The sequence below is a fragment of the Corvus moneduloides genome, chromosome 3 (genome assembly GCF_009650955.1).
Source record: "Corvus moneduloides isolate bCorMon1 chromosome 3, bCorMon1.pri, whole genome shotgun sequence".
Taxonomy (NCBI): Eukaryota; Metazoa; Chordata; class Aves; order Passeriformes; family Corvidae; genus Corvus; species Corvus moneduloides.
Genome location: NC_045478.1, coordinates 21,543,827 through 21,565,090, shown reverse-complemented (window position 1 = coordinate 21,565,090; position 21,264 = coordinate 21,543,827). Strand labels below are relative to the sequence as shown.

Below are 21,264 nucleotides of genomic sequence, written 5' to 3'. Positions count from 1 at the left end.
GAATTAAGTGTGCACCTTTATTACGAGTCATTCCTCAGAGGATCCGACTTTATTGAATGCTCAGATCAAGGCACTTCTCATATCACAAACTATGTAAAATAGTAATGATTCTGCTGTGGAAGCCCAAACATATAAAGACATGAGAAAAAACCTGCATATAGTAATGTGGTTGATATTGAGCCAGTGCTGATAGATCAGCACAGAGGCAGCAGCTGCTGCAGGCTCCAGGGCTGCTCTGCAGGTCTGTAACACTTCATACCCTGAACTGCTGCAGTACAACACATTTGTGCATAGATCTGAGGGGGTTTTTTTCCACCTCTTCACTGAAGCATATGAGAATACTAAACTGCTTGAATAATTAGAAGAGTGAGACACCTAGTGATATTACAGTACGTGATGATAATAAAGTCTGTCTAGGATCAAATTTTCTGTTTGGAGGAGCCTCTCTTTTTATGTGAGCCCAGAAAGGGGAGTGAATATTATGGTAGCTTTTACATGGCAGTTAAATACCTTAGCTGAACTGTGGCATTTTTACTGAAAAGAACATAATGTCTATCCTTCTTGTTCTTCTGCCAGAGAAAAGAAATTATTGATTCTTTGTTCAGTACTTTATTTAGTATATAGGTGAACACTGTAGAGGAGAGAAATACTAATCTGTTACAGCTCCTTAAGAAATAAAAATACATAGCCTTAGGATAAGTGGGAAGACTTAATGTAATAAACCAGTGATAGAGCTCTTCCACTTCCATCTCAGGATATATATTTAATTTTGTCGGTTTTTGCCAGCTTTTCTCCTCCTGAAAAAAAATGCCAGATTTTTTTGGCATCCTTCTGCTTTGTGGTACTTGCCAATGAAAATCTTGCATTTACCTCCATATAGTGGGCTGACCCTGGCTGGATTCCAGACACCCACCAAAGCCTTTCTCTTGCTCCCCTCTGCACCTGGATAGGGGAGAGAAAATACAGTGAAGAGTTCATAGGTTGAGGTAAGTACCAGGAGAGATCACTCATCAAATACTGTCATAGGCAAAACATTCTCAAAATTAGAGGATAGTATTTGAATTTATTATTTAAAAAATCAGAGCAGGATAATGAGGAGTAAAAATAGACCTTAAAACATCTTCGCCCTACCTCTCCCTCCTTCTCAACTCTACCTCCTCCCCAGAGGGGGATAGGGAGACGAGGAATGGGGTTTCTGGTCAGTTCATCACAGGTTGTTTCTCCTGCTGCTCAGGGAGAGGAGTCCTTCCCCTGCTCCAGCCTGGGGTTCCCCCCACAGAAGATACTTGACCATGAACTTCTCCAGTATGAGTCTCTCCCACAGGTAACAGTCCTCCACTACAGCCTCAGTCCTTCAGGCACAGCCTGTTCCAGCACGGGTCTCCCACAGGCTCACAAATCCCACCAGCAAACCTGCTCCAGCGTGGGCTCCTTTCTCCACAGGTCTGCAGGTCCCTGCCAGGAGCCTGCTCAAGCCTGGGCCTCCCACGGGTTCACAACCTCCTCTCAGGCATCCACCTGCTCCAGTATGGGTCTCGTTCATGGGCTGCAGGTGGATCTCTGCATCCCTGTGATCCTCCATGGGCTGCAGGGATACAGCTTTCTCACCATGGGCTGCACCACGGGCTGCAGGGGAATCTCAGCTCTGGTGCCTGGAGCACCTCCTGCCCTCCTTCTGCACTGACCCTGGCATCTGCAGAGCTGTTCCTCTCACATGTTCTCAACCCGCTCTTCTCTGGCTGCAATTACAGCTGTGCAATAACTTTTTTCAATTCTTCTTAAATGTGTTATCCCAGAGGTGTTACCATCATTTCTAATTGGCCCAGCCTTGGCCAGGGGCACATCCATCCTGGAGCTGTCTGGCATTGGCTCTGCTGGACATGGAGGAAGCTTCTGGTAGCAGCTCACAGAATCCACCCCTGTAGCGCACCTGCTACCAAAACCTGGCCATGCAAACCCAATACACTCCATTACTGTTTCTCAGGCTTTTGGGGTTTAATTTTGGGAGTTTCTCCCCCTCCATGTTTTCTGATACCCCATTTGTTATTTTTCTCTGCTCTTCAGTGATTCTTTTACTACCATTGCCCATGATTGGTTTTGGGCATACAGGTACATGGTAAAATAAGTACTCATAGGCAGTTCTGAAATGCTGCTCAACTAAATGTTGGTACCATAATCTTGAATATGTTATTGATGGGTGGAGCCTTCAATGCTAAATATACAGCTTTGGATGGAGATTCTTTTTTTTCCTCTGAAGGGCAAGGAGAATATATCAAGGAAAAATGAAAGATTATCAAATACAATATCCAGTGTTTCCTTATTTCATGTTATTTATGTGTGTGTGTTTCTAATTTCAAATTGTAAAATAGTTTTGATTACATGTAATTTAGATGCATAATTCAGTAATCTCAAGGAAAAAATCTGTTGCAGTATTCTGTTTGACATGTATCTAGAAATCATAATGGTATACAACACACTAATAATTAGACACGTTAGCATTTGAAAATAATCTTCACACTTTGTTTAGTATAAAACCATATGTACTTTTACAGAGAACTTCAGCAAAAGCTTTAGAGATAGTGTTGCATGTTCTTCTGGCAGAAAGAACTTGTACATATGCAGAAAAATATCTAAGTAAAAGTACAATGATTGTATTATTTGAATGTGTTCTATAGTGGCCTACAATGCTTTTCCCTTTCACTCTAACTCTGGCATTTTTGTTCTATTAAATATATTATTATAGTAATATATAAATTCTATTAAATTGAAGTGCCTCTAGTAGTTACATTACAAGCTATATAAACTTCCATTGTGTATTATATATCTGTTAGTTCAAATGTATTTACAAGGTTTTTATGCTTCCCTTTTTTTATACCTTTTCTTTTAATGGCAGTAATTTTGTACACTTAAACTTGCTTGCAGTGAAATGCTTATGTTAAAAGCCAAGTAAATGGAAAGTGCTGAATTATTTTGAGCTGTTTGCAGCCTATTCTCTGGTGATCTTCTGCCAACTTTTTGTGTCACCATACTTGTTAGTACAGTGGAAGTTCTCTCTACCTGCTACAGTGTAAGATAATGGCAGAAATGAATCTTACGTAAAATCCTGATTAGCATGTATCTCCTTGTGGGAGGAATGAGTAATAAAATATCAGCTGCAGTTTCCCTTAATGCTGCCCAGCCAGAGAAGTAGCCAACACCACAGAGCCAGGCATCCGCTGTGTCCATCCAGAGGGCCCCCATTCCCAGTCCTGCTTTCACAGAGGTCAGTGAATGGCAACTTGGCAACAGATGACTTTTATGAAGGAATCAGGGGCAGAACTGAACAACCATTGCTTGTGATTTCAAACGCAACATTCCAGTGAAGCCTTAAGAATCTTGAATTTGCGAATAAGATGTGCAGGTAGCTCGTAACCTTACTACAGACTTCTTGGACTTTATTTTTGGTTTAAATAAGTAGATTTTGATCAGATCTGTCCTGCTTTCTTTTTGCTCTTCACTGGTGTATAAGAAAACGTCCCACGTTCTCATCATTTATTTTGCATATCCTTTGGAAAAAATCAAAACAGAGCTGAGCGGTGCATAAACCCCTTGATTTTTAGGACTTGTATAGAACATAGTGCATTGGTTTTGGTGGTTTGGTTTGGTTTTGATTTTAAAAAAGCGCTTTTTCGTATAGTGAACAGCCATACAGGAGTCTTTATAAAACATAAACGTTACTTTTCAAGGAGGCAGTTTTGGTGACCTGTACTCCACAGAGGATACTCAGGTTGATACATATGCAATAACTTTTCATGTGCTTTATGTATAGCGTGTGATACAGCCATGAGAGTAATAATAGTATAGTGTAAAAGCAGTTGGATAGTTTGTACAGATAGGAACAGCAGCAATCATGTAATATATATTTCTTACAGAAGCACACAGATCTCTTTATGTTACCTGCTTAACTAGCCTGCACTATCTAGTCAGCTGTAAAAATTTGTGCATTCTCAAGGTGAAAAAGGCCAAATGAAGCTATAGTCTGTGACTCCAACAGAACATTTGCTTTTGCAATGATTTTTTTTTTTCACCAGCCTTGTGTTTGTTAATTAATTAAAATTAAGGAAACTGTTACTGCTTAAGCAAATTGAAAAATTATTCTTGAGCCTATGTTCCTTGCATCTAAATCCAGCATCTTTACTTCATGTAGCTGACTTATAATATTGGGGACGAGCTTGTGCCTGGAACCTACAAGAAGTCTCTTATTTGTTCTATATGAGTAAAATGAAGAAACTTTTTTTTTCATTTTCTTGTTTAAATAAAATTATGCATAATGAATATCATCAGGCTCTGAATATATTCCCCTAGTGTCAGAAAATTTTCTGTGGTGTAGTAGTTGCTTTGGGGAAAAGTGAAATATGACAGTCACTTAAGAGTTGTACTTGATGATCCTTGTGGGTCCCTTCCAACTCAGGGGATTCTGTGATATCATTTAGCCTAGATGAAGTCCCTAGATCTAGGGACTTCCTAGAGCTGGATTTATTCCTCTTCCTGCATACTTCTTACCTGCTGCTCGTTATTTCATTCGGGAAGAACATCCTGCCTAAAAGTCAACATTTATGGTTAAAGTTAGATGCTTGTGGCAGGATCAGCTCTCTTTATTCCTTCCCCAAAGGAATGGCGTTTTACACCAACAAGGAAATTTACTTGCATCTCAACTGGATTAATAGTAGTATACATCAGCCAGCTCATGAAAGCAAGTGAGAGATTCATTTAGTAATGAACATCTAAGTTCAGTGCATAAAAGATGAAAAGTGCATAAAAGATGAAAAAGTCTGCATATCCATAGCATATTATGGGTAGTCTGTGATTGACAGCTATTGATGCCTAAGGTTCTGTTATGTTGAAAAGAAGAATTAAACCAATTTTGTAGAGGTGTTAGGCAGTGCACCAAGTAAAGATGAAAAGCATTAGCATCACACTAATCTGGATTGGGGGTACAGTGTGTGATGGAAGAAACTGCATTCTGCAAGCAGATGACAGATTTTAATATTTGTATGAAATACAAAGTCAAGTGTAGACAGATAAACACATTTCCCTTTTTCATAGCAGGGTTTTTTCACAGATCATGTCATATAACTGAAGAAGAGCAACAATGTCTCTCTTATTTTCAAGGGATGATACTATTCTTCAGTGAAATGCAGAGCAACTCTTACTTTTCAACAACTTAAATGGGAACTAAAAACAACTGGACACTTTACTAAGCTGAATAGACCAGTTGTTACGCTTCTGTTGCCATTTTAAATGCTTTACTTTTGGGAAGCAGCACAAGAAATCCTGGAAGTGATAGATTGTGATCCGTGTTATCCTAGTAACATTTTACTGTGCCCAGAAATAGGTGATCTGATAGTGTAAAGATGATGTACGATGGATTCAACACCTGGGAAAGTAGAGTGTGCATACTACGTGATCTCATGTTGATTACATGTGACAAAATTATTTCAGTCACTTTCCAAACATTTATTTTTGTAACAGGTGCTGTCAGCTGGGTTTTGGTTGCTTTTTTTTTTTTTTTTTAATTTATTATTATGAATAATCACACATTTATGTCATATATCATATTTCATTCTTTGAAGATCTGTAGCTGCTTAGTACAGAAGCCAGGATGGAGCCCTTAGGAGATGAGGAGACACACACTGAGAGGGAATAACTTTATAGAACGTGAGGGACACACAGGCTGTAGAGAAATGATGGCCAAGGAATAAACCCTCTGTGCAGCAGAGACCAGAAGTTTGCTGAGAACAATGGGAACCCAGGCTTCAGAGGGACATTCCCTAGAGACCCAGAGTGCACTGGGCAGACTGTTCTGCAACTCTGGAAATATCCGGCGTGCTGAACTGAGAACAAGGCTAAAAAAAGAGGATTGATTTACGAGGATGCAGTGGGCAAGGTGGAGATAAAGTTATGTATGTATAGTTTTGTTTCAGTTTTCTTCATTTTGAGTTTTCCCCACCCTCAAAAAAGAAATCAGGTGTTCTAGTGTCTGTTCTAATAAAACCTAGCTTTCCTATTAAAAAGCTGGTTTGTAATGTTCACTGTGGAAAAAAAGTATGAGCAGTGTGACCGCACAGCTCTGGGTAGGGCAGGGCCTGCTGCAGCACAACATGCAGTCAAGAACAAACCTGCAGGCCAGGGAAGACTGTGGCACCAGGGTCACATCTATTACAAACTGACAAATTACCAAATTACAGTTGTTCTGGATCTTCTCTGCGATGTTGCTCATTTTTCCAGCATACCTGCCTGCATGTTCATATGTATGATTAGTTCAACACAGAGCACTTGGTCATTAAGAAATTACTTACTGATTCAATACACATTTAGAATGTGATTAATACAAGTAAGCTTAATCCATGTCCTAAAACATCCTTGTTTTTAAAAAGCTGCTTGGAAACTGTGTAAGTAAATATAATTCAAATCTAGTTTCAGATCCAAAGATAAATGGATGAAGGAAATAGGTTAAAATAAAATGTGGAAGTTCTGCATTCTTTCAGACTTTACTTTTCTGGAGTGTTTTGAAATAGGGTTTACTGGAAGAACCATGTAATAAATTGCAGTTGTGGCATCTCTTTCCTATATGAGGTTAAATAGTTGTTTATTAGATGCTTTGTAAAAAATTAAGAAATATTGGAGAATATTGCAAAAAGTAGAATTGAGGTGTAAACTGAAATATTGAGGTGATAAATGCCATAAGTTGGGGTTGGGGGGTTGTTGCCGAATATCTTCATTTAGCTGTCTCGGTGTCTGTACTTTTATGTAGCTCTTCTGTGCTAAAGATTGTACTTTAGATCTACTCTTAGGTGCTGTTTTATCACAGGGGAAAACTAAATATCTGTTCTCCAGTAGATAACCTGTTTTTCCAGTATTTCCCATTTTCCAGTCTGTGTTCCTATACTCTTAATAACGTCTAAACATTTTGTGCTATTTTAGCTGGTATATTTGGAAAGAACATTTTAAATGCTGCACAGAATTTTAAGATTGCAACGTTTCTTATCATTTCTGGTGTTATTCTGAGCAAAGGGAGAGCTTTGAATTCTTTAACTGTTGGTTGAAAACCATCTCTGAGAAAAAAAGCTTTGAAGAAAACTCTGAATGTTTGTTTGTATCCTGAAAATTAAAAGAAAGAACAAATTTTTAAAGTGGAAATGTGATATCAGATGTTTAAAATGTTTCCAGTCTTTTAATATAAATGCTACAAGTCTTCCCCTCCCATTCACAGTGGTGCTATCTGTTCCAATACAGAGATGTAATCTTATTTAGCCAAAGACTAAGAAGATTTCTCTATTTAGTAGCAATTAGTCTTTGTGGCTAATTAAGATAATTGACCATTTCTGATTTAGTAACCTTCAGAATAGTTACTGGTTGTCATTGAATCTCTTTTTTCTTGTATGTGAATATGCTAGACTTTGTGATTTTACTTTATTTTCCTCACTGAGTAAACATAATTCTCAGTGGTTTTGGGGACCACAACTGAGCCCATTTAGGAAGTGCTGTATGATGCCTGTAAACAATGGTGACTGAGTCTGATTCTTTGCACATCACCCCAAAATGAATGAAGACAGTGAGTTTGAAAGTTAAAACGATAAAAGATCACTAAAAGGTCAAAATATTTGCTTTCATTTAAAAATTAAGTCATTGAATGGTACAGAATTTGTATCAGAATTGTTGCTATTTTAGAAAGATTGGGGGCTTCATGAAGTATAGCTTTCTGTATATAGTGACAGGAGGCCCAAAACATTACTGCTAAAATTAATTTCTACATTAAAATAGTTTCAAATATCTCCTGGATGCCTTAAATCACTGTGTGCTTGGACTGAGTGTACATATCAAAAAGCCAAGCAAGCTTAGAGTCTGTTTCGTCATGTATCCAGCTGGGATTGGGAATAATCACTGCTGAAAGATCAGAGAAGCAGAGAGAGCAGTAATGGGATCTTCAGTTTCTCCATTAGTGTCTCATCAGGATGTTGTGAAAAGTTTCAGATTTTAGACACAGTCAATAACCAAGACAATGGTTAGTGGAGCTGTGAGAGGAAACGAGACCCTTCACTTTATCCTACATAGAGTTTGGTTCACAAGAGGCACATCACAACAGCCACCATTGGGTTCAACGTGCTGAAACAACAACAGGAAACAAACAACAATCCACAACGGTTCAAGAAGGAACACTACACAAAAATAAAGCTACTTACTAAAAAGAAACTAAAAAAGGTCAGCTAAGAGAAGGAAGTTGTACCAGGTGGTATGGAAGCTACTTAAGGACACCATATGTGATATTCAAGGCCAGCGCCCACCACCTGTCATGAAAGGCTTGAGAAGAAGCAAGAGAAAGACAGCAGAGCCAGACAACAGAGTAAAGGAAGTTGTTAGAAAGAAGTAGGTGTCTTTTAAAAAACTGAATTCACACCCAAATGATGTATTAAACATATATAAATGTAAGAACGTGGTAAGACAAGCGAAGGAGTGTTTGAGCAAATGTTATATAGAATTAAAACTGGCAATAGGTCTTGCTTCTGATGCACCAGGAGCAATGTGTCTGCCACTCTTTCGAGCCAATAATCATGGTGTAGAATGAGTATTTAGAGAGGCCTGTTTCAGAGAAGTTAAATAAATCCTTTGCATTGATGTTAGCTGTGGAAAAAATACTATGGAGAATCCCATGATGTAGCACTTCCTCCTGGCTTTTCTGAAAGGATATGTGAAATTGAAGTGATTTAATGGTCATGCAACAAAATAAATTCTTAAAATAGAGTTCCAAGTACCAGATTCTATTCACATAAACTTTCTAAAAGAATTTAAGAAAAAAAAATTGCCCATATTACTGACAGTGATGCATAGATGCTCGATTTTCAAATTGCCTTGTTGTCAGAGCCTTTGAGGTTAGATACTGTGAAACCAGTTTTTTAAAACAGTTCTTAAATTGTGCAAGGAACTGCAGGGCTGTAATCCTGTTGTTTGTTTTAGACAGTTCAGCACAAATTATGATGCAAAATAACATTTGTGGATGCTTCATAACCTGTGATCTGACTGGGACAGATCAACAGAAGGTTTGCAAAGAGGAAGTATACAAACATCTTGGAATCTTTGAAGGTGCAGGAAATACATGGATAAGGATGCTACAGCTGATGTGGTTTCCTTGAATTTCCAGCAAGTTTTTGATAAAGCCCCTCTCCAAAGAGGGCACACAGACATAATATGAAAGATGAAGCCCCGGAGTAGTTAAGTAGATGAAGAGAATGCAGCAGTTCTCAGAACACAGAGGTCACAACTGGAGACTTGTGTTCAATAGCTGGTCAGGTAAGAAGAGTGAACAGTGATATCAGAAGGTTTCCTGATGGCTGCATGGATATTAACTGCACTAAAGGCAAGAGTTTGGTGCATTGTAATACCAGATTGAATGATTTGTCAAAAATGACAGATGAAACACATCTTAGACAGTTGTCAAGTGATGTACTTACGAAAAAATAACCAGTCAAAATTCACCTGCAAAATGGTGAGCTCAGAACTGACTGTTACCAGGATTTTACAGTATGATGAATAACTGTGAAAACAACATTTTAGCACTCAGCAGCAATCAAAAAGCACATAAAATTATGGCAATTATTAGGGTAAAAAGTGGAAAAGAACGGCCATCATTATACCTCTGTGTAAGTTCAAACTTGATGTTTTCTTGACTGCAGTGTATGGCTGCTGTTTGATACAGGATATAGTAGTAGGTAGTTGTTTGTTGTGACCAAGTACAGTTCCTCCTATGGCAGGAATTTTACTTAACTTATGAGTAAGAGAAATTCATTTGTATATACAGTCAGGTGAACATTTACAATTGAAGACTTATGCAGAAAGTGGTATCCGATTATTATCATTAGCATTAATTGGATTTGCTTAAAATCCAGGAGGTAATACTCCTTTGTGGTAGGCAGCACTTATGCAACATTTGCCAGTTTTATGTGAATTCTTCATTTGTCAGCACACAAACATAGTATGAATGAAAAAATAAAAGACAGTCCCTATCCTAAACAGCTTCCAGTCTTTTGCAGTTTTCTACAACATTACAAGTGCTGCACATTACTAAAAGTTTTAAAGTTTTTAAATTGGTTTTCTTTTTCTGATTTCAAATGATGATTTGAAGCAGTTTCCCCCAAAAAGAGTGAAAAAATAGTAACATCATTTCATGTGTGTGAGATCTTTCCAATATTGCTTTTACTCTAATGAACCATTCCATTGTGTTGCATTCACTAACCACAGCTTTTCACTCTTGGTCAAATTGCTGCTACAGATATCTTAATTGGCACTAAAAATAACATTCGTTTTTTCCCTTACAAGATCCTAAACCAAAATTAAACTCCTCTGCATTGACTGCGTGGTACACCATGGAATATTCATGCAGTATCAAGGAGAAGAAAAGAGCTTAAACTGGCTGAAAAATCAGGAGGGGCATGCGTCCTGTTTCATCTGGAAAAAAAAACCAAAAAACCAAAAACAACTCCAAGCCAAAAAGCCAAAACCCAACAGAATTACAGAATTACCATGAACGACATCCAGACAGCTGACTGTGAGCAGGAGAGCCAGCTGCCATACTTGAGTCACGATGAGCACATTGTATGGATTCCTAAAGCTGAGAGGATATTCTTTGACTCTGTTTTCCTCAGTCTGCTTTACATATTTTTCTCTCTCTCTTTTTTTTTTTTTTTTTTTTTTGTCCCCTGTTCTAGAAGTTTGTTCTAATAATATTCAAGGACCTGATTTCTAAAAATCCCTAGCATTCAAAAATCTCAACTTATTCTCAGAGCCAAACTTCGTTTTGCATGCTGTGGAACTTCGTATCCCTTAGACTTGCAGACACCTAACTAATCAGCCTCCCATTTTTCATTGTCTTATAGGATGCTTTCTTACAATGCTTTCATCTGGCATTGTCTGAAGGAACTGAAATAGTAAAGATAAACTCGAGGAAGCTTGTATTTTCCATCATGGAGTTGCCAGCAGTGTGTTCATGCTGGTAGTTAGTCTGGACAGGAGGAAGTCAGCTGTTGCTCTTAGACTTTGTTAAGCTTTGTATTTAATCTCTTTGTGTCTCCAGCTGCTCTGATGATGAATACAAAGTACTTTTGCTAATGTAATAGAACTCAGAGTTAGCTTACTGGGAATCTTCATGTCAGTAATATTTTTTTTCTTTTTTTTTTCCTTGAAGATAGAAACTGGCAGCCCTGACTTTTCGTTATCACAGTTCAGTAAGCTGTATGTATAAACTGAGTCCTCTTACTTCATTGAAAGTCTTTTTTTTACATATTTCTACCTCTGTTCTGTTAAAGAAACATGCAGTTTGAATGGAGAAAACATTTAAATCTTTCAGACAAGATAAGCTAGGCTGTAAGAAAATGACTTTTTCTTTTAGTGCTGACTTACATTCTTAGGCTGCTCATTCCCACTTCCATATCATACTGTCAGTCAGGGTAGTGTGACTGTGCACCTGCGTGGTAAACTGCATCCGAAAAGCAATCTATGCAAAAAAAAAAAAAAAAATTAACTCTGAACAGTTCTTGAGGTAAGAGTTCTTACTAAGGCTGAAAGAAATGGCTATGAAATTATGACTATGACTGGAAAATGTGTATGGGCATTCCATCTGGAAGACACTTTGCTCAGTCGGAAAGAGCACCAAGTGCAGACTAAACAGGTTAGAGTCAATTGCTCCTGGATAATTGGATTATGTGATCAATTAAGCAACTTGTGGGGCAAAGATAGGAGGGAGAGAGGTGACAGACCATTATGGAACAGGAGAAGAATCATCAGCTCTTGTGGAATTAGAGCAAGCTGTAGCTATAGTTGTGGCTAGGGTTAGAGCAGTTCAAAAGCTATTCCTATTGCTGCTTAAGTACTTACTCAACATACTGAGATTGCTTGTATAGTGTATATTCCCTGCATTTGTTGTAATACACAGCTTTGACATAACAAACGTTTTCTGTCAGTCAGAAAAATATTAGAACTAAATTTGTATCTATTGAAATTTATCAGGCCTCCCTACTAGCTTGAAATGTAGAGAATCATTCAAAAGTTGGGTCTTGTTTGGGTTTTTTTTATAAAACAGTGGATTTTGTTAATTAGTAAAAATCATCTGATGAGCAGACTCATGTGAAGAATGAGTCTGTGTGAAGATTGCTACCTTCCTGTGTAGCAATAATTTTTGTAAAAGAAACTGATTCTTCACAGTTGTTGCAAGCATCTAGTCAGGACTCATCATCTCGATTTCATTTGTGGTTAATGGAAGGGGAGAGAAAGAGATTAAATCCTTCAGGTTGTATTTCAATCCCTGCTGGTTTAGGATGAGATAAACTGCTTTCTGAAGATACAAGTGTCTTTTGGGTTTATAAGAGGGAGCATAGGTCTAAGTATTCACTAAGTATTTTCAGGCAGCTAAAGCTGTGGGAGGCGAATCCCACTGAACATGTCATTTGTTAAGGTCATTGTGTGGGCTGTGACATAAACTTTATGGTGTATGTTTCTTGTATAACTTTCATTTATATTTTACAGTATGTCTCTTGTAATCAGGTAGCCTTGCTGGCAGTATGAACAAGCAGTTCTCTTGGTTCCTCTGCATACCACACACGTGGGAATTCCATAGCAAACTATACCATTAGTGAAAAAAGGTTTTACTTTCTTCTATTAGCTTGTGAAACAGATCAGATAAATTGCCTGTCACCTTGCTTTCACATGAGGAGGCAGAAATTAAGTCTATTTTGTTACTCTTTCAAAAATCATACAAATATTTTGGAGTTTCTTTCTCTGCTAACTTCTGTGAGAGTCTTCCTGTTACCTGCCAAAATCCTTCAATTCTGGAATTATACTAAGCAACACAGCATTACAAGCTTGAGCAGTACAATAGGTTTATATAATAGCTTTGGAATATTTTTCGTATTATTTTCCATCTCTTTTCTTATGTATGCAAACAAGGTGTTAGCTGTTATGATCACTGATACCAACTGAGCAAATGTTTTCGTTGAGTTTTCCATGATGATGCACAGGTATGGGGTTTGTTTTTCTTGAGCTGATAACAGCTCACTTTACCCCTACCAGCGAGCTGTTCAAATTAATCCCTTTTGTGTGCATTGCTTTGCATTCGTAAGCATCTAATTTCATTTGTTCCTGATACTGAATCACTGGTAGCTCCCACACATGGAACAGTAGATACTACACAGATACTAGAATACAGGGCAAAGAGTGACAAAACTGCTAAAGGACTGCCACTCTAGCTCCTCAAGAGAACTAGGTAGAGTCTTGTGTTTCTTTCCTGTGTTGGAGGAAAGTCAGCATAGTTCTGGTTTCCTTTCAATCAGGCATTTATCTTAATACCTACACATGGGAAGACTACATCCATTCTGCCTTTTGACAGCTTCACCGTGGTCTCTTCAGACCTTCTGCTGTCCTGAGGTACTTAGGATAAGGAAACTTTTGGATTTGACTCAAAATATTGGTTATCTTAAGCTCCGTCTGGCTTCTGCCTGGTTTTTTTAAAGTGATTTCAAACGAAAGAGGGGTGTTTGGCTGCACAACATGCTGTCGTTTTGCTGAGATTTGGGGATCTCAGATGCTTAAAGAACAAGTTAGGCTGCTTTGCTGAGAGCATAGATTAAAGTAGTGTTATTATCAAACAGTGCTGTTCAGGTTAACAGTGGGCTGAGAAATTTTGCTAAACAATGTATGTATATTTGCGGTGAAATTCACCTATTATAACACAAATACTCCCATGAAAATCCAAATTAGATCTCAAGATGAAACACTGATGTTTTGTTTATAGCATCTTTCACCATTTGTATCTGCCTTCAGTTCTGATATTTTATTCCTTCAGGATGACACAGACGTTATTTTTCCCACATCCCATATGTCCAAATTACATATAAAGATATTTAGCTCAAATACCATGGGTGTGAAACATTCCACACTGTGGGTCCAGGGTGACGTTTGGCGTGTCTTTAACATGCTGTGGTGTTCAATTACAATACAGCAAATTTATTTTTATGCAGCATTCTTCATTGAAAGTATGGAAAATTGCTTTGCAGTGAGTCATCTGACAGCTAAAGAACTAAAAGTCTGTAGTGATATTTAAAGAGAAAGTGGCTCAGAGCTGACAGAGTTCAAGACAGAAAAAGAAACAGAAATTAAAGAGAGGGCCTCCAACCATGGAGAAAATAGCGACAAAGACTGGTTGGGGGAGGAGTGATGAGAAAGCCAAACAAGCTGAGAATGTCAGAGACAGTTCAGGAGATTACGCGTATCATTCTGAAACAAGCATTAGGCTTCAGATGTCTCTCTTGTATTACAATAGCCTTAGCCAAGCAAGGTTGCTTTGACCCTAAGAGAATGGTGTAAATCCAGATAAAGAAGAGTGCTAGGCTCAGGGCACTGTTAGGAATTTAGAAACATGCAGGTAGGGGTTGAGGGAAGGATTAATGTCTTAACTTTCTAGAGCAAAACATTAGGATGTGGTGTTTTCACTTTGGCTGAACACCAGGCACTCACCAAAGCCATTCTATTACAGTCCTCCTCAGCTGGACAGGAGATAGAAAATATTACTAAAGGTTCACCAGATAAGGGCAGGGAGAGATCACTCACCAACTATTGTCACGGGCAAAACAGACTCAGCTAGGGGAAACTAATTGAATTTATTACCAATCAAAATTAGAGCGGGAGAGTGAAAAGTAAAATCAAATCTTAAAAGCATCTTCCTGCGCGCCACGGCTGCCCCCCCCCCCCACACCTCTCCCATCTTTCCAGGCTTAACTTTATTTCCAGTTCTCTACCTCCTCCCCATGAGCAGAAGAGGATGGGGAGTGAGGGTTACAAGCATTTCACCTCCTCAGGGAAAGGGGTCCTTCCCATTCTCCAGCATGGGGTCTGTCCCATGGGAGACAGTCCTCCACTGTGAGTCCATCCCACAGACTGCGGCTCTTCGTGAACTGCTCCAGCGTTAGTCCTTTCCCACAGTGTGCAGTCCTTCAGGAACAGATTCCTCCAGTGTGGGTCCTCTGTGGGGTCACAAGTCCTGCCAGCAAACCTGCTCCAGTGTGGGCTCCTGTCTCCAGAGATCCTGCCAGGAGCTTGCTCCAGTGGGCTTCCTATGGGGTCACAGCCTCCATCAGGCTTGCACTTGCTCAAGTGGAGGGTCCTCCACAGGTGGATCTTTGCTGCACCATGGACCTCCATGGGCTGCAGGGGCACAGCTGTTTCACCATGATCTGCACCACAGGCTGCAGGGGAATCTGCTGTGGCATGTGGAGCACCTCCTTCTGCACTGACCTTAGTGTCTGCAGAGTTGTTTGTCTCACCTGTTCTCTCTCTGCTCTTCTCTGGCTGCAATTACTTCTGCACAATAACTTTTTTCCCCTTCTTAACTATGTTATCCCAGAGGCGTTACTACCATCACTGATGAGTCAGCCTTGGCCAGCAGCAGGTCCATCTTGGAGCTGGCTGACATTGTCTCTGTTAGACATAAGGGAACCCTCTGGCAACTTTTCACTGAAGTCACCCCTGTAGCCCCCATGACCAAAATCTTGTCATGCAAACCCAGTACATAGAAGAAAACTGGCATTCTGCAATCCATGATGTTTAAATGTGTGAGGATTTTGTTAGACCATGAATGAGGAAATTACTAGTTAGGGAGGAATTATTATAGACAGGAATATGGACTTCAGCAGCAGTGCACTCAGAGGGAAGATGGGTGATGGCTTCTGGCCAAATCTTCCTTGGCTAGTACTAGAGGGGTTAACACTCAGAAAGTGAGTGTGTGGGAGGAGCAATCAGTTCAGGGTCAGAGATTACTTTAAAACTCCGGGCTTTGTGTACAGGGATAAGATCTGAGTAAAGAAGCACAAAAGCTGTCTTGAAGAGCAAGAGGGACTTATTTGCTGTGACATGTGAGGCTTTTGAAGAATTAGGTAGTAAGGAAATTATAATGTAGCAAGGGAACAACAGAAGCAAGGCAGGCTGTTAAAAGATTGGAGATTACTTACCAAGGTCACTGTTGCCTTGCATGCTTTTCCTATAAAGTTGATGTCCAAAACTGAGCTAGGAGTAAGATATCCCAAAGGAGGAGAATGTTTAAGGAGGAGAAAATAGATCAGTCAGAAAGAGACGCCTGGTGTTTTTAAAGCGCAGCACTGTCATGAATGGATATTATCAATATAAACACTATCATCTTTCGTTGTAAATTACGTACATTCTTCTTGTGTTCCTTGTCAAGTCTACCAGCTGATGGTGTGGGACTCTTTGGGGAACTATCATGCCATGTCACACAGTCTGCCCATGCTGTTTTTTGCTCAGGGGATTCTTTTGACCTCACTCTTTATAGAACCATATTACCTGCTTTAAGAAGGTAAATGAGATGTAAAGTATGTAGCATGAAGGAGGATACAGTCTTTATTGAAGCAGAAGGGAAAAAAGCTTGTCTTTTTAATACATTCAGAAAAGTTGACTTTGACATTGTAGTACTGAAAGACATTGTAAGCATAAAAGTAAGGTTAGAGCCACTCAGGTATCCCAGAATTTAAAGGGTGTCATATTTCATTGTATGCAGTTCTAAAATGTTTATTACAGATCTTATTTACAGCTCTCATGTCTCTTTTGAATCCACAGAAGAGGAATATCAAGGGCAAACCAAGAGAAAGCGCATTCGAAGGAGGAAGCAAAAGAGCAGTTTACAAATCTCTAGTAATTTACATGGAGAACAAACAGATTTGGGAATGCAAGAAACTGTTGTTCAAGATAATTTACAGCTGCAGCAAACAGACGGTCCCAGAATAAGCAAAAATAAAAAGAGGAAAATGAAAAAGAAGCGACAGAAAGAAAAAAAGAGAGCAGCTGGCTTAGTAACAAAAACTACTGGTGTGGATTTTACGTATCAGCCTGACAAAAACAACAAAGAAGTAGCAGCAGGCTTAAAAGACATAGATGAAAAGGCAGATAGCATTCTGGACTTCCTGCAGGCAACACAACAAATCTATTTTGCCGACAGTATGTACCACTCTTTCTCCTTTCTTTTTATGAGTATTACCACACAGGGGAAAATGGTTATGCATTTATTGCTCCTGTAAAATGAGACAAATCTACTAAAGTGTCTCTCTTGAACTCAGTAAGACATGTGAGTACCTAGTATTTGTCCCACTTTATGGTGTGTACCTGACTATGTAAGAATTCACATCAATAGAAAAAGCTTGTGGTTGTCAGTCTTTAAAAATATACATGGTGTTCCTTGCTCTTCTTTTAAACATTCCAGTGCCCTTGGGACAAGTGGTTAAAATTCTTCCCTTTGCAAGGAAACACCCAGAAGGATTACTTGCTTTCAGAAAACTTCAAATGAGGCCAATTGTTATCCTTAACTACTTTTATGCTTACTATCTCTGAACCAATCTACTTCTCAGAATGTTCTCCTTCCCAGGACGAGATATATTTGTATTCTATAAGGAAATCTAGACAGACAGCATGTAAAGGAACGGGGAAGATACTATTGGCATTGGGAAAGTATACTGGCATAAAGTGCTTGTGAACAAGATGAATGGGAATTGATGCTCAATGCACATTCCATAGTACTTCTGAAAGAATTGCATGGATTTATCCCTAATGGCCTATTGAATGTTCACTGGTCACTGTGGAGCTGAATGGATAATATTAAACAGCTTACCTGCCTGTATTAGTCCATCTTAAGTCAGAGCTGTCGGCTTCTAGTACCATAAAATTCATCTTTTGGTTACAGAATTACTGTAAAAACCTTGTTAAGATGACATCAGGGATTTCATGTTAATTTTCTTTTCAAGATCTAGACATGGAATTTTCTTTGCGTAATGTTAAATTTTTCTGCTGCATCAGGTCTTCATACTAAGACTAGCATTTGAAATCTGTCCTACTTTCTGGCTAAGGTATTTCCCTCACCAAAATTAAGAATTTTACTACTTCACCATATGGCTAAGTAAATGCAAGCTAAACTACATGCATTTGCTGTAGTGGAATTCCAGAGTGACGGAGCAAGATTGAAATTCTTCAACTTCTGCTGCTAACACATGACCCAGAACAGAAACCTGATCAATTGTCCACAGCTGTGTTGCATGTTGAGTTTTAAGAAAGTGTGTTCTTGAACTTCCAGCTTTCCTGAAAGGTTCAGGTTTTGGCAGTTTTTGACAGACTGACTGGCCCTAGTTTCAAACCAGCAGATCGGAGTGTTGAGCCAGTGAGGACTTTGGAAGCCACAGAGAGGAATTTTTAGGTGAAAGGAAGTTCATCTGCAGATGAGATATGACATCTGTAAATCAGTGTGACTAACTTTCTTGTTAGGCAAATCCCAGTTTATATATAGATCTGACATTATGCTGCTTGCCTTTTCTAGTTGAATGGCTTTAACACTCCCTATTTTTTTTTATAAAATTGGAAGCCATTGCTTTTAGCAGCATTTTCAAATGGTCACGTTGGACTATACTTCTAGTACATATATTAAAAATCTGAATCGGGAGAATTCTGTACTTCTCGGGTGTCTTGCTGGTAAAAGCCAGAGGGGAGTTTGGTTAAAGGGACAGACAACACATTGTTACTGGAATGGAAGAATGAACTTATAGTTTAGTACTGTATAAGCAATTGTATTGGGTATGGCTGAGCTGGAGTTCATTTGCGCACAGCAGCCCCCACAGTGCTTTGGAAAGGTGTTGATAACACACCAGAGTTTTGGCTACTGCTGGGCAGCACTGGCATCGTATCAGCTCTGTCTCTCCAACATTCCCCTCCATCAAGGGGCTGGGAGTGGGCAGGATCCTGGGAGAGGACACAACCAGGCCAGCTGACCCAAATTAGCCAAAGGGATATTCCATATCAGATTACATCGGCTCAGATATAAAAGTAAGGGAGGTCGGAAGAACTGGGGGCATTTATTATTTTACAATGTTTGCCTTCCAGAGCAGCCGCTACATGGGCTGAAGCCCTGCTTCCCGGGAAGTGGCTGAACATAACTCGCTGGTGGGAAATAGAGAATAAACCTTTTTCCTCTTTAATTATATGTGTGCAAACATCTGCTAGTTTTGGTGGGTTCTTTTAGCAAACTGCCTTATCTGAATCTATGAGTTGTTTTTCATCTCATTTTCTCTGCCCTGTCCCACTGGGAAGGGGAGTGATAGAACATCTTAGTGGACACCTGGTATCTAGCCAAGGTCAACCCATAACAATATATGTTCTTCTCTGCTGTCTTGCATGCTGTAATACTTGCTTTTTAAATAAAAACATAAAGGTGCAATACCAGGGTAATTGCTTCCAGAAGTGCTTTGCAGTAGTTCCACAGAGTTGTTCCCTTCTCCAAAACATGTGTACAATTTATAATACATAGTGTGTAGGAAGTAAAAACAGTGCTTTGGCCACAGTACAGTTTCTTCATCACACCTTCTTCCTCTGCTAACTTTGAAAATTTGATTCCTCTTGCATTCCTATCATTATGAATCCTATTGTCTTTTTTACTTACTGAATTTTGTAGTTTTCACCTTACCATTGTTTTAATACTTAACAAAAAATGTTTAATAAGCTGCTCTTTAGTACCTGATATTTGGTTGTCAGTTGTACTAAAAAGGAAGGTGCTGTTCTAGGAAAGAAAGTATAATTAGGAAAATTCTCTGAGCTTGCTGAATATTTTTAACATAGTTTTCTAACTGTTTTTCCAGAGAAATCAGAATGCAGAGATGCTGCTGTAAATTCAGCAACTGCCCAAGAGCTCTTACAACGTCTTGAATCTCACACCATCTCTTCCTCAGATGTGACTCATCTGCATCGGCTGAAATCGCTTGTATTGCTACAGGATATTGAGAGATTGAAAGATGCTTTGAAACAATTCCAAGAGCAATCTATGATGTCTCCTGGTAGGTACTATTCACTCATGTTCATACAGTGATATTTTTTGTGTGAATTAAAATTCACATCGCTTTAGTTTTTTAATTAGGAAGCTGTAAATAATTATATAATAGTAAATATATGCTTATACAAGATATGAAAGCATAATTCCCCCCAAAAATACAGTGATATCCCTATTTTCCATTTGTTTACAATCAATATGGAAGCTCTTCTCACTTTACTGCAACTACAGAATACAAGATGATTCAGAGGTTTAACCTAATATTTTTAAAATCTGAAATGTTTTAAGATGTAATCATATTTAAAGCATATTTTTAATACATTCCCTTGGTAGACTTTTTAAATTGAAGCAATTAACTTGTTTATCTTGGAGATTTTATTCCTCCAGTTAAGGATTCATTTTACATGCATAAGAATCAATAAAACCCATTATTTTATTTCTTCCTGGTCATCACGTGGCTTCTTTAATACACAGACTTTGCAAGCTAAATTTTGATGTACAGTTTTGGTTTTGTTTAAATCTAAACATCTGGTTTAAGTTTCTAAAAAATACTGTTGATAATGTAAAAATTTAAAGTTACTCTTTATAACAAACAATATCCTGAAGTCATTAATAAAAAGAAAAATTACTGTGTTACTAAATCTTTTCATGCCTGAGGCACAGGCTCCTTCTGTTCTTTAGTATCACCCCTATAATTTTAGTAGAATCTCTTCTTGTAAAGTTAGTAGTTCTTAAGTGAACGTGGGATCCACATGTAGTCCACATAAGGTATAATGATTCATTTTCCATGGTAGTCTTCATTTAAACACTCGTTGCTACTAGTCATTAGAACTTGTGTTGCAGCACCAGACAGAAATCTACAAGATGTGCTGCATTTTCTTGCCTCCCAAAGAATTTAATCAGAGTTGAGAGCACTTGGCTATGGCATAAAGAGAATCTCAACCATTTCAGACCGCGCTCTAAGTCTTTTGAAGAGTAACAGCAGAGATGATAGTAGTGTGGTAACAGTGTAATTAAGATCATAGCCACCAGAGGCTTAGCAACAGCATTCAAAGAAGAGACATCTGCTTGTAAGATCATTAAATGATTTACAGCATGATAGTGGCTAAAGATCCTCATCAAGACTGAAGCCTCTTGAATGCCATGTGTTGGACAGAGAAAAAAGAGAATTCCTGCCTATGGAGTTCAGAGCCGATACATTTTGAAAAGGACACTCTTAGAGAAGTACGTATGTCTTCTTTTAAGGGTAGATGTGCAGTATGACAACCCTTAAGGTTCTGATGGATGTGAAGTATCCACATATACATGGAATGAAATCCTTCTGTGCATTTCAAGCCTACAATCTCTGATCTTAATTATAATCACAT

At 38.7% G+C, this 21,264-nt stretch overlaps 1 protein-coding gene across 7 annotated transcripts in view; it reads left to right on the top strand.

The window, feature by feature from the left end:
• Positions 1–21,264, top strand: part of ERICH1 (glutamate rich 1) — a 96,975-nt gene that overhangs the window by 45,476 nt on the left and 30,235 nt on the right. For 5 of the 7 annotated variants that reach the window (XM_032104582.1, XM_032104575.1, XM_032104576.1 and 2 more), the window contains 2 exons: positions 16,654–17,031; positions 19,710–19,904. In XM_032104582.1, coding sequence (XP_031960473.1) covers positions 16,654–17,031; positions 19,710–19,904 — 573 coding nt within the window. Of the gene's footprint in view, positions 1–16,653; positions 17,032–19,709; positions 19,905–20,740; positions 20,970–20,991; positions 21,122–21,264 lie in introns of those variants that run through there. The other 2 variants (XM_032104580.1, XM_032104578.1) reach the window with 2 other exon arrangements.